Source organism: Rhinolophus ferrumequinum, chromosome 7 (assembly GCF_004115265.2).
Source record: "Rhinolophus ferrumequinum isolate MPI-CBG mRhiFer1 chromosome 7, mRhiFer1_v1.p, whole genome shotgun sequence".
NCBI lineage: Eukaryota > Metazoa > Chordata > Mammalia > Chiroptera > Rhinolophidae > Rhinolophus > Rhinolophus ferrumequinum.
The window spans coordinates 97917551-97932343 of record NC_046290.1 but is presented as its reverse complement, the minus strand read 5'-3'; the positions used below and the strand labels follow the sequence as shown (position 1 = coordinate 97932343).

The 14793-nt window shown below is 42.5% G+C and overlaps 1 protein-coding gene across 2 annotated transcripts in view; it reads right to left on the bottom strand.

Moving 5' to 3' along the window:
• The window catches only part of GALNT17 (polypeptide N-acetylgalactosaminyltransferase 17), a 529087-nt gene that overhangs the window by 112727 nt on the left and 401567 nt on the right, over positions 1–14793 (bottom strand). For both annotated transcript variants that reach the window (XM_033110448.1, XM_033110449.1), the window contains exon 6: positions 9869–9986. In XM_033110448.1, coding sequence (XP_032966339.1) covers positions 9869–9986 — 118 coding nt within the window. The remainder of the gene's footprint in view (positions 1–9868; positions 9987–14793) is intronic.

Below are 14793 nucleotides of genomic sequence, written 5' to 3'. Positions count from 1 at the left end.
ATGAATAGGAGTGTTTAAAAAACTTCAGACTCGCCATACCTTAAACAGAAAACATCATCTCTCTGCCTTCTCCCAAACCTCCTCCAGTGGTGTTACTTATCTCAGAGAATAATAGCACCAGCATCTTTCAGTTGTTCAAGCTAGTAGGTATCTGGAGAGTCAGCCTTGACTCCACTTCCCTTCATCCCCTCCATACACTCAGTCCTCAGGTCCTGTTGCCTCTACTTTCTGAATCGCTCCATTTTTCTCCCACTGCACCAACCCTAGTCCAAGCTCTCTCACTGCTCTTCTTCTGACACTATTCAGCTTCATAATTCATTCTCCACAAAGCAGTCATATTAATCTTTGAATTAAAAAAAACACAAAAAACTCTGATGGCTTCACTCCCTTTAAATCTCTTCATAGGAGCTGGTGATGGACATATGGAAGTGTGTGTGTGTGTGTGTGTGTGTGTGAGTGTGTGTGTATGTGTGTAGTAGTTACATATACATATATAGTTATATCTGTCTATAGATATATAGATATATAGAGATATACACAACGCATATATATGTATCTTTTTGTCCTGAAATGTTCACATTGGTCCTTATGAAAAAGCCAAATTCTTTTTTACAAGTCTTCCATAATCTAGGCTCCACCCCCATTGCTGCCACTACATCTAACACATTTTCTCTCTTCCTTTCTCTGCTCCAGCCATATGGAACCCTGCAGCTCTCTGACATGTTTTCCTCTTAGAATTCTAAACTTTTTCACATGCTTTACTCTTTGACTAAAATATTCTTTCTCTTTTCTGAACCACATTACTGAGGTATGATCAACATACAAAAAGCTATACATATTCAGCTTTTTGTATGTTGATCATAAAGTAGAGGCAACAGGACCTGAGGACTGAGTGTATGGAGGGGATGAAGGGAAGGGGAGTCAAGGCTGACTCTCCAGATACCTACTAGCTTGAACAACTGAAAGATGCTGGTGCTATTATTCTCTGAGATAAGTAACACCACTGTACACAACTTGATGCGTTTGAAGATAACTATACACCTGTGAAATCACTACCACAATCTACACTATAAATTATATTACTATTATCATCTTACTACTATTTTGTGATAGGAACACTTAAATCATATAATCATCTCAATAGATGCAGAAAAAGCATTTGGCAGAATTCAACATCCATTCACAGTAAAATCTCTTAAATTAGGATTGGAAGGAACATACCTCAGCATAATAAAGCCTATATATGATAAGTGCACAACTAATATACTCAGTGGTAAAAGGTTGAACGCTTTTCCTCAAAGATCAGGAATAAGACGAGAATGCCCACCCTCACCACTCCTATTCAATATAGTACTGAAAGTCCTAGATAGAGCAATCAGGCAAGAAAAAGAAAGAAATAGCCTCAGAATTGGAAAGGAAGAAGTAAAATTGTCTCTATTTGCAGATGACATTATTTTATACATGGAAAATCCCAGAGACTCCAATAAGAAACTGTTAGATCTAATAATGAATTCAGTAGAGTTGCGGGATATAAAATTAGCACACAAAAATCAGTAGCATTTCTATATACAGTACAACAAATTATCTGAAAAAGAAATAAAGAAAATGATTTAATTTACAACAGCATCACAGACAATAAAATACTTGGGAGTAAACTTAACCAAAGAGGTGAAAGGTCTCTACTCTGAAAACTATAAGACATTGATGAAAAAAAAATTGACGAAGGCACAAATAAATGGAAAAGTATTGTGTGTTCATGGATTGAAAGAATTAATATTGTTAAAATGTCCATACTACCAAAAGATAGCTATAGATGCAATGCAATCCCTATAGAGATTCCAGTGGCATTTTCTTTTCTTTTTTTTTTCCCTCTGCCCAGTGTTTATTAGAAATTCACAATAGCACAGCCACAGTGAGTATACAAAACACCACTGACCTGGGAAGAAAGAGAGAAAAGTAACAGATTTTTCCTAAGCAAACCATGGAGAAGTCCTAGTATAGAGGTCATAAGATTCTTTTTTTTTTTTTTTTGATTTTTGAAATTCTCTAAATTCTTTTATTTACTTTTTTTTTTAATTTTATTTTTTAAATTTATTGGGTGACAATTGTTAGTAAAATTACATAGATTTCAGGTGTGCAATTCTGTATCACATCATCCATAAATTACACTGTGTGTTCACCACCCAGAGTCAGTTCCCCTTCCATCACCATATATTTGATCCCCCTTACCCTCATCTCCCACCCCCCACCCCCCTTACCCTCTGGTAACCACTAAACTATTGTCTGTGTCTATGAGTTGTTTTTTGTTTTTTTTTTCCTTAGACGTTTATCATTTATATCCCTCACACTGTGGACCCCCTGCCCCCCATCCACTCTCTCTCTGACATCGCACCGAGCCATCCTATTTCCACTATCTTCACTCTTAATGCTGTACTCTGCCTCTTGTAAATGTATACATACCTATATATACATATATATATATATATATATATATAATATTATAGTTGGCATTCATTATTGTTCAGCTTCAGGTGTACAGTGCAGTGATCAGGCATCTACATCTTCTCTGAGATGGTCTCCCAAATGGGACATGTGTCCATTGGATACCCTACAAAATCCTTACAACATTATTGATTACATTCCCCAGATTAATTTTCAAAATCCCGTGGCCATCTTGTGGTTACTGATTGTTTTCCAGTGGCATTTTTACAGAAGTAGGAAAAACAATCCTAAAATTTATGTGGTACCAAAAGACCCCAAATAGTCAAAGCAATCCTGAGAAAGAAGAACAAAATGGGAGGCATCACATTTCCTGATTTCAAGCTATACTATAAAGCTATAGTAATAAAACAGTATGGTACTGGCACACAAACAGACAAACAAATCTATGGAACTGAATTGAGAGCCCAGAAATAAAAAGCATGTATGGTCAACTAATAGATGACAAGGGAGACAAGAATGATCAATGTAGATAAGACCATTTCTTCAACAAATAGTGCTGGGACAACTGGATATTCATAAGTAAAACAATAAAACTGGACCCCTTTCTTACACCACTCACAAATAAACTCGAAATGGATTAAAGGCTTAAATGTAAGACATGAAATGATGAACTCCTAGAAGATAACACAGGAAAAAAATCTCCTTGACATGGATCTTGGCAATGATTTTTTTTGGATATGACACCTAAAGCACAAGCAATAAAATAAAAATTAAAAGCTTCTGAACAGCAAAAGAAAACAACCAACCTAGTGAAAAGACTGTCTAAGGAATGGGAAAAATATTTGCAAATCATAATCTGATAAGGGATTAATATGAAAATATATAAAGAACTCATACAACTCAATAGCAAAAAAGCAAATAATCCAATTTTTAAAAAGGGCAAAAGATCTGAGTAAATATTTTTCCAAAGAAGATATATGAAAAGTCAACAGGTACATGAAAAGATATTCAACATCAGCAGTTATTAGGAAAATGCAAATCAAAACCACAATGGAATATCACCTCACGCCTGTAAGAATGGCTATCATCACAAGTACAAAAAATAAGTCTTTTCAAGGATGTGGAAAAAAGGGAACCCTTGTGCACTGTAGGTAGGAATGTAAACTGGTGCAGCCACTACAGAGAACAGTACGGAGGAGCCTCAAAGAATTAAGACTAGAGCTGTGATATGATCCAGCAATTCCACTTCTGGGAATGTATCCAAAGGGAATGAAAACACCCATTCAGAAAGATGCATGCACCCCCTGTTCATAGCAGCGTTACTTACAACAGCCAAGGCATGACAGCAACCGAAGTGCCCACCAATGGATGAATGGGTAAAGATGTGGTACATATATGCAGTGGAATATGACTCAGCCATAAAACAATGAGGAAATCCTGCCATTTGCAACAATATGGATGAGACTTCAGGATATTATGCTAATGGAATCTAAAAAAAAATGAAATGAAGAAACCCCTCAAAAACCAAAACAAAAAACCCCCCAAACTCAGAAAAAGATCAGATTTGTTGTTACTGGAGGCAGGGTGTGGGGGAGGGGAGACTGGAGAAAGGTGGCCTAAAGGTACAAACTTCCAATTACAAGGTAAATACCTACTAGGGGTGTGATGCGCAGTGTGACGACTACGGCTACTGCTGCATATGCATGGAAGGTAAGAGAGTAAGTGCTAAGCGTGCTCACACAAGGAAAACATTTCCTTTTCTTCTTTGCTTTCTCTTTTTATTGTGTCTATATGACATAATAGATGCTAAATAAACTTACTATAGTAATCACTTCACAATATATGTAAGTCAAACTGTTATGCTGTACCCTTTAAACTTACACAGTAATATATGTCAATTATATCTTAAATACATATATTTTAAAAACACTTAGCAAAAAATCTACCCTCTTAGCAAATTTTTAAGTGTACAATAAGTAGTAACCACAGGTGCTATGCTGTACAGTAGATCTCTAGGACTTACTCATCTTGCATAACTGAAACTGCCTGGAATATTCTTACTCCCACACCCTACTCCCACACTCTCTTTGCTTATCTAAATTCAACTCATTTTACAAGTCTTAAACATTTCCTTAGGGAGGCTTTTTCTAACTCTCTAGACCAGGTTATTTTCTCTTGCTGTGTTCTCCCATAGCACCCCATCCTCTTTTCATATTCATCTCATTGGTAATTATTAGTTAAATGAATGGTGTTTTTAACGGAACATAAATTTCATGGCAGCGGAGACCATGTCTATCTACAGTGGCGTCCCCACTGAAAGTGCCGCTGGAGTAGAGAAGGCACTCGACACGTCTCCATTATCTTCAAAGCATTCAGTTGAGCCATTGGCCACTGCAATATGTGCATCCAGATTAAAGAGCAGTCTGAAATCCCCGAGGCCCACTCTATCCCCAGATAGACCAGGAATTTGCTCTGGATTTTATCACATGTATACTCTAACCCTGCACTATGAAGGCATTCGCATAGCCAGACATGGCCAATGCCAGCAGGGAAGAGAGAACCAAGGACTTGTGCAATCTAGACGTTAGGAAAACTAAACAGAACTGATGGTCTGGTCCCCTCTAGGAGTAACTGTTATCTAAATCACAACAGCCAACAAATGTAGCAGCCTTGAGCCCAAGAAGTTCCAAATGGAAGAGAAACATCACAAGAGGCTTCTGGACATGAGGATATTGGTGTCACAGGTCTCAGAGAGAGTAGGCGGGTGTATCCTGCTTAAGATGGACCTGAGTAATGTGTTCCAAACCCATGGGTAGAGGAGTGGCTGGGGAGGAGACCAGAGCACCAGTCAACCGCTTTTGTCAGAGCTCTCGTGTTTTTGCTGGAGCTAAGACATCATCTTCTGCTGCCTTCACATATCAGCCCTTCCGGTCCTTGGACTTTCAGACTCAGACTGGGACTTCATATATCCTCGATTCTCAGGCCTTCAGACTCAGACTGAATTATACCACCAGCTTTCCAGAGACAAGAGACAAGGTGGGGAGCAAAACTATAAACAAGAGGTGGAACGAAGGGACTAGTGTGAGTGGGAGACTCCATGTTCGTTTGGAATTTGGAGCGTTGACCACCTACGCAGCCCATACTTTCCAAATGACCCTTGTGAAGGAGGCAATCCTTCAAATCTACTGCTGAAGTTATTCCCGCTGGCTCAGCGACTGTGAGGGCCTGTGCCTGTGGGCGACCCTGAAGGTCTCCAGAGACTTGGGCTTGTGGACTGGGCAAGATGGCAAGGATGACAATCTTGGGTCCCCTTGGGTCAGAATGGCTTCCCAGTTCTTCCGAAAAATGATTGGCCTGGAGGCATCATGGACCAGTTAAGGTGATCACATCTGTGCATCCCCACACTGCTTGTTTACTTACCTCTATCATGGGTCCTTGGTCTCACAAATTTTTTTTAGCAACGTATGCACACAGGAATTCTGCTTTTCATTCAGTCCTTGAGGTTCCTGATCGAGCTAAGGCATTTTCTGATAGTTTGAAGGTCTGACAGTGTCTGTCTATTGTCTTCCTTTAGGACTGGCTGCCTGATAGGATTGAGCAATCTTGTGTGTCACTGTTTTATACAAGGGTCCAGAATAAGATAGCACCTTTTCTTCCCAAAGAAAACTGATGTACAGGAGAAATCTGAAGCCATCTGATTTTACTCCACTTAAAAGTGATCTATCCAATCTTCTCTCCTTAGGAGATTTTTTTCCCTCTTATCATTTAGACATGTTACAATAAATGCCTGGTTAATAGTTTCTGATTAATGTTAAGATGAAAGCTTTCAATATCTAATCTCATTTATTTTCTCAGTCCTGGAGACCTGTTTTCCTTTCACAGGATCAGTATTGATTGCTTTAGCTCCAGGCAAGTTGCCTTTCATCCTAAGGGTCCCAGAGTCAACCCTGAACCACAGTAAGACTTTCTGTTCTTCCTAGTCTTGACACATCTTTACTTCTGAGGAATTAAAAGCTAATGAACATTATCAGAGAATAGTTAGAAAGACTGTAGATGGACCTATTTCTCAGTGAAAAAATATCACAAAGAAAAGATGGTATTCTCTAGTTGAAATGTTCCCACTTAATGAAAGCATAAGATTTTGTGTCATTTCTTATAGGTTAATTTCTATAAATGTATGTGTGAACACCATATAAAAATTATATATGTGTGTATATTACATAAAGCTCTGATTTTTTTCAAGCAGTGGGGATGGCTTTCTTAATAATGTATTTATTATTCACCTAATTTGTGCTCTCCGCAGTATAAAATAGCACAAAATGAGAGAAGAAGCAATATCGTTTGTAAAACAAGCACCTGCCATAGATTATTCCATGTGAAAGGGAGGCCTGCCCAAGGGCCTTGCATTCACCTGGTCCAGACACCTGCACATGCTGTTAAGGAGGAAGTGGGTGCTGGTATCTAAGGGGGGGCTGTGCTGTATGGGCCGGTTGTGAGGACAAAGGGCTCACTGTGGGCCCGCAATGGCCATGGGGGCACCTGGATGAAGGCCTTGAAAAATGTGGACTCTAAACTGAGCTCCCTTCTGAGAATATTATGCATTTTCCAGGAAGCTGGCTAGGTCAGGACCTGTGGCTCTCAAAGTTGGCCATGTAACAGAATCACCTGGAAGGCTTATTAAAACACAGGTTGCTGGACTGCACCCACGTGTGTGATTCGGGAGGTCTCGGGTGGGGCCCGAGAATCTGCATCGGTAATAAGTTCCCAGGTGAGGTCTATGCTGCTGGTGAGGGACCACACCTTGAGAACCATAGACTATTGTATGGATGGTGGCTCTCCAGACCCTGAACCCAGCCTTTGGTCTTTATGGCACCAACAACACTCAGCTCCCACTTTAAGGATCAGCAGAAAATCAAGGCTTCTATGGAGTTTGCAGGAGGGCACGCTCTGTGGGCAGTCAGAGGCATAAACCTCTCTGCAGCGTGAGTGTACAATAAGAGGCAGGCAACTGCACACGAGGGTGGTACCCACACCCGATCCATCCGACGCTTTCATAAAGTGATACAGAGAGCAGCCAGGGGAAGAATGGCTGAAGTGCCCTGGAGATGACAGGGCAGGGAGCGGGCTGTACGGCCTGTTCATAAGGAATGTGCAGCTTCGGCGCACTGGGCTGTGCTTCGACGTGGAAACAGATGGATCCTCACTTCCTTCAGGGATGGGGCAGCCATGCAGGACTGTCATCACCATCACCACTGAGGCTGACCTTTGCCAGGTCCAGGTCACTGCAAAGTATATGCCTCACGAGTGACGGGAGACCATCATCTTAGCAAGCCTTAGCAGTGACTTCCCCTGTCACATCCTCTGTCGCCCCAGAACACAGCCTAAAGTGGCAATGAAACCTGGGAGTCCCACCTGTCCCCATAACCCTCCACCTGTGCCCCTACCTCCTTAGGGACAGTGCTCCACCCATCGTCCTATTCTCCCCTCCACTGGTGATGAGGTCTTATCTTTCACTGGCTTCCTTCTCTCAGCACACGGAGACATTCAAATCTCTCTCATCTTAAAAATAAAATTAAAAAAATAAAAAACTCAACTCAACTTCAGGGCTTCGTTCAGCTTCTTCCTTTCACAGATAAGTACCTGGAACTAGTTGTAGGTATCACCTGCCATTTAGCCATCTACTCACTCCCATCAGGCTTGTCTCCACCACTTCACTGCTTCTACTCACGTTAAATTCCCAAGAGGCATTCATTCAGTCATTAGTCTACCAGGCACCTTTTGAGCCACGTGCCGAGCATGGTCCTACACACTTGGGATGCAAAGACACGTGCCCCACAGAGCTTACAGTCTAGTGATGGAAAGGGAGAGAAAAACAAGACACACGATAAGTCAAGTCTATGGCAGCTAGAAGTTGATGGGAGCTGAGGAAAAGAGCAGCAGCAGAACAGGACAAGGAGGGATGAGAAGATGGGGGCAGGGTGGACATTTAGGCTACAGGCCAAGTTCGACATGCTGGGTCCAGAATTTTTCTTCAAATAATTCAAAACAGATGAAAGACAAGTATATTAGCTATGATAACATACTTATGGACTTTTGAATTGCTGGGCTTTATGAAGAAATCCTATGCAAATTCCACTGAGGATGAAACCCAGCCTGAACTTGAAAGCACAAAAAGAGTCTGTGGTCTCCAAAAGGGAGTGACGTTAGGATCCAGAGTGGTCCCCATCATCCCCTTCGCTCATGTAGCCTGGTTGTTCATTATGTCATGAGAGCACAAAGCCTGTCATTCCACAAAGGAGGCTCAAATGTAGATGAGGGGCCAATGAAGCATCTCAAAGGTACTGAGCAATTAGGGATAAACCAGGGAAATCACAAACAGCGGAGGCTTTGATTGGAAGTAGGAATTCTGCGCTGGGTAGATGCCTAGTAGAACAAAATCAAGAATACAACAGAAGAAGGTGGAAGAAATGCAATAAACGTTAATCCTTACAGTTGTGTCCTGTCATTTCTAACAAGCTTACTTTCTAGGGGCCTAGGCATCAAAGGTTCAGGATGGGGCAACAGACACAGAGACCCCAGCAGGGCATCTCCCAGCACTAACTCTTTGCGATGTGGAGGAGGACTTAACACCAGGCAGGAGAAGGAAGCCCACTGGTACGTGGTTATCAGGTCCTAAAGCAGTCCCTTCACCCACCCATGGGGTTCATTTATCTGAACGCCAAAACGAAGAATTTGGAATGTATCAATGTGTCCAAATTTAATTTTTTTTTTTTTACAGTGGAATTCTTTTTTCAAACAAAATCTTAAGCAAAACCCAGTATATAAAATATCTAACCTGATCTGGGCTGAGGGCCCAGCAAGAGGCGCATTCTGCCTCCTCCTCACTCACCTCCCCCATCATTCTTCTTAGAAGCATTTCCAAGAAAAGGGAGGGTCCCACAGAACGTGGTCCTTCCCTCCTCTGGCACCCTACAATTCTATAGTGTACGTGACCATCAAAGTTTATAGAATGGAAATACTATTAGGTTCATGCAAATATAATTGCAGGTTAAAAGGTTAAAAATAATTGCAAAAGCCGCAATTACTTTTGCACCAACCCAATAATTTAAGGCGATTAATTTAAAAAAAAAAAAAAGAAGAACATTTAAAGAGACAATTGAACTGGAAGAGCATGGGAAACAAATTCTCTTACTCATGCCCAGAGTGGTTCACCTAGGCATAGAATAAATCGTTCAACCCTTCAAGGGGAGAAAGCCCAGGATTCCCTGTCTAAGGAGGGGTGACAACCTTGCTGGAACACCTTCAGGAACAGGGGTGAGGTAAATGAATCTATCATTCACCAGCTAAAGAAGCTTTAAATACACATTAAGGCAGCTCTTCTCACAAACGTGAACAAACCAAGAAGACAGGATGCCAGGTCACAAACCTTGATTCCAAGTTCGATATTTTCCCCTCCATACACATCCATTCCAGGGTCCAGAAGGCCGATTTCACCAAAGAACTTCCTGTTGACCACGAAGGAGCAGCCAATCATGGCTGGCGTCCTGTGGAAGAAAGATAGAAGCTAAATTTATGTGATACACACACACACACACACACACACACACACACACGAGACACATACAGACACAGAGAGAGACACACACACACACATACAGACACACACACACACACAGACATACAGACACACACACACACACACGTGCACTTTTTTCAGCCATAAGAAAAAAGGAAATCTCACCATTTACAACAGCATGGATGGGCTTTGAGGGCATTATGCTAAGTTAGATAAGCCAGATAAAGACAAATATTGTATGATATCACTTCTATGTAGAATCCAAAAAAGCCAAACTCATCAAAACAGAGAGTAGAATGGTGGTCACCAGAGACTAGGGTTGGGGAAATTGAGGAGATGTTGTTAAAAGGTACAAACTTGTACTTGGAAAATGAGTAAGTTATGGGATGTATGAACAGTGTAGTGATTATAGTCAACAGTATTACATCATATCCTTCAAAGTTGCTAAGAGACTAGATCTTAAATGTTCTCACCACAAAAAAGAAATGGTAATTATGTGATGTGTTAGAAGCGTTAGCTAACACTACGGTGGTCATCGTATTGTAATGTATAAATGAACCAATCAACATGGTGTACACCTTAAAGTTACACAACGTTATATGTCAATTATATCTAATTTTTTAAAAAGAAGGCGCTGAAGTCATTATGGCATCAGTACCAGAAGCCCTTCACAGACACCATCGTAACAGGTGCTACGTTCCACTCTGGCTAATGGAGTACCTTCCCTGGAGGCCTCAATTCCTGCACCCTCATTCTCCACAAAGCTGTTTCAGCTTCCGACAAATGACAGGCCCCAAAGCCTCTAGGGATAAGCTGGCTCCTCTATAGCTTGGACAGGAACAGTCTCACATATCACACGAAGCCTGCAAACAAGGGCACTTGTTCTCTCGGCACATCTGGTGACAACCGTCCGTGGGCGGTCTCTGAGAAGCTCAGAGGTGATGAACGAGTTGTATGTGCTCCCTGTCCCAGGAAGAAGAGCTTTACAAGTTGGGGGTGTGAAGGGAAATGAGACGGGAAGGTCAACAGGAAGAGGCCCAATCTCCACATCCTGGTAGGAGAAAGTGGATCAGCAGAAGGCAGAAGACTCAAAGGACATCCCTGGTGCCCAAAGGGGTCAATAATAAGCCCCGAGAGACTACCTCTGTCCACACAGAGGGGGCGCTGAGCAAGAGAGATGAAAAGTACCTACAGGGCAGCTTGGCCATACAGTCTGAAAATAAAGATTAATATTTTATTTCTGCATATATTAATACCCTTGATTATTTTTTCTAGAGTAGGCTAAAGGCACAAGTAGAACTCAATGAAAACCAGAGACAAAAACCATCTGAGACAACACATCACAGATGCAGGGGTATGAATTGGCGGAAATGCAGCATTAGTCTACCATGTTCTTTGCAATTTTGCATGAAACACGGAACCATGCATTGCTAATGAGGACAACACACTGACACATTTCACACTGCATGGTATTATATTATATTACATCCTATATTGTCATGTAATATCAACAAATCCTTTATGATGTCTTTCTGCCTCTGTTTCCAAACTCTATAGGTACCCTTGTATAATAAACTGGTTCAGGAAACATTTTCTCAGCACCTACCATATCTAAGGCATTTTACTGGTGCTGTAGGGGTCAAGAAACATACAATATACTTCCTACATTCAAGCAACCAAGAGTCATCATCATTATTACTATATTATTTTTATTATTACAGCAGTCATGTATCGAGTAATTATTATGTCTCCAGCACAGTGCAAACTGCTTTTCATACATTGTCTCATTTAAAAACCTCCACAGCCCTGTGAAGGAGGTAGGACCATCTCCGTTTAAAAGCCAAGGCCCACGGAGACTTAGTGATCTGCCCCTGAGTCCCAGAGTAGAGCTCAGAACCCATCCAGCTTCCAAGCCCTTGATTACAGCCCCTCTGACTCACAGCGCTCTCCAGCTGAGGCTTCATGGGAGAGCTGGTGAACCTCACTCCACCAAAGGCCAGACATGCCATTAGGATGCTTCCTGAGCAAAAGAGACATCTTATACAGGAGGCCCAGTGAAACTCCCCTGCCCCCCTATGTGAAAGTACCGTGTTTTGCCATGTATAATGTGCACCCACGCCTTTGGCTCAAAGTTTCAAGAGAAAAATCTTTCATTTTAATTTTTTAATTCAAATTTTTACTTGTTTACATTTAGGTACTTTTTTTTTTGTATTATAAAGAAATGTTAGCATTTATTTTTTAACATTATGGTATAAGAAATTTCATATAACAAATAATTACAAAACATAAGCACTGATACAAGGTATAAGAAATGTTATGTATTGGTAACAAATTTACGATATTTACACATCATAGAAGGCCAAGAACTCCGGCGTGGCAAGTTCGTCATAAGTTCAACAAAACCGATTATCGTATTCCAGGGTACTATTTTGCATATGGATATCATTATTGATTTCTAGAGTTACACTTTTAACTCATAAGCATAAATAAAAGAATTAAAAACATTTATACAGCTATGGAATTAGTACTCCCCATGTATAATGCGCATCCTTATTTTTTTCTCACAAATTTGGGCAAAAAAGTGCACATTACACACGGCAAAATACGGTATTAGGTGGAATTCTTTTGAGCTGGAATATAGACCTCAGTCTCAGATCCTCATCTGCTCCTTCTGACTTTGAGCTTAATGTCCAGATTTCTAACTCCATGGAATACCTCTAGGTACCCATGAGATAGGGCAGCAGTGAGGCACACGGGAAAAAGCAATGTTCAGAGTTGAAAGGACCTAGTTTGAATGCTGGCACTGCCACTGAAAACTGTACTTGGTTATGTTAACGGAGCGCCCTGGATCGCAGTTAAGACTCTCCGGAGTGTTGCTGTGAAAAGATGTGAGATGTGCTCAGTGCATAGGGCGGGAGTTCAGTAAATAACGTTCCTTTGCCCTCCTACTGAGGCCCATCCATTTTCCCCCAGAAACCTCACCCAACCACACGTGGGATGCTGCCCTCTACTGGTGCAGCTGTGCCACTCCAGCTACAAGGCCGGAGGAGGGGTTGCGGGGTGGGGGTGGGGGCAGAAAGCACCTCAGTGTCTGTCAATCATTTCCTTCAGACCTTGGCCCCTCTGAGAGAAGCAGACCTGAAGCCTGGAAAAACACTGTGTAAGCCCATCCATCCCCTGGCCTCAGTTAACAATCAAATTACGTTTCTCCTGAACCTTGGAATGGCGCTGGGAGCTAGAACTAGATGGTCTCATCCACGAGCAGAGCACCGGCTTCCATGTGATGTGGTGCAGCTCTAGAGGCCCTGGGCACATGGATGATGGCACACTGGCAAGAGGCAGATGCACAGCGGAGGTGTGAGGGGGGTGGGGCTGCCTGGTGACTTCCGCTTCCTGTCTGCCGGCAGGTCTGGCTCGATTCTCTGCCCCAGATCATGTGAGAGCCCCTGTATCTTTGGGGTCTATTCTCCTTGACTTAAACCATGTTAGATAAGCTTCTGTTCTTTGCAACCCAAACCGTGATGATGACACATGCTGTCCCCTCTTACTTATGACCCAGAGGGAGGAGGGAGTTTTCATCACATGCCCAGAAGTGACAAACTGCAGGGAAGATTCATTCGGGGAGAGTTAAAAACCAGGGTCCACCCTAGTGATGGAGAAATGCCAGTGACATGCGTGCGTGAGACCGGAGATGAAGCCTGGGAGTGCAGGAGTCTCCAGAGAAGGGGCACAGCAGACAGCCTGGTGTTAACTCTGTTTTCTAGAGTGCAATTGCTGAGCACATCAAGGAATTCTGGTCAGAACGATCTCCCGCAAAAGCCTGTGCTCGGTGTTTAAAATTGTCTGTTGTTAACAAGCATAGCTAGTTAAAATCCTGCCTCAAGATGCTATACTTTCTAACTCCTGAAGGCAACCAAAGCAGTTAAAAATCACAGGGCAGTCGACAAACACTCTTAAAGAGGTGGCTTTGGACACTGCCTCATGGGTAAAAGGAATGCTTCTCTGAGATCAGCTCAGGCACACCTGGGCCCACCTGTACCAGCGTCACCCAGATGATTCCTTAGAAAATGCAGATTCCTGGGGGTGTCCCCGAACCATGGAACCGGATTTACAGAGATGGGACTCAGGAATTTGTGTTTGTACCAGCAGAGCCAACCTGTGGAGACGTCTCCCTCTCAAACTGTCAGGTCCCCCAGAGCAGACAGGTTACCCCTCCAATTGCTCATTGTATTCTCAGGAGCTGGTGCCTTGCCTGGCACAGTGCAGGCACTCACTGGATCCTGTTAAATCAATGAATGAGTGTAGCAGATGTAGATGAATGCCCAGGTGGGGAAGGGCTCCATGATGGCTCAGGGACAAACTGGCTGAACTGAAATGAAACAGAACACAAGGACAGCAGGGGAGTGTGCTGTAGCTAGGGCTGGAAGGGAGGGAACAGGAAGGGGGAGAGAAGAAAGAAGGCAAGAGAAGGAGGAAGAGAGGAGAGAGGTGGAGGACGGAGGGGAGGGATAGGAAGGGAAGGAGGAGAAAGTGCTGGAGGGAGGTAGAGGAGGAGAGGCGGGAGGGAGGGATCCAAAGCATGTAACTTTCACCATCCAGGAGGGTAGACAGCCTTGCCCTTCCAGGGTGCCCTCTGAGAAACACCTTCCCCTGTAAAGCAGTCAATCTGATATTTTAATATAATTGGCTTTATATGGATGATGTTTTTGGTTGTGGTGGTAAGGAGAGAATTCACAGTACCAGTCATCTTGGGTCCCCTGTCGGCTGGTCACAGC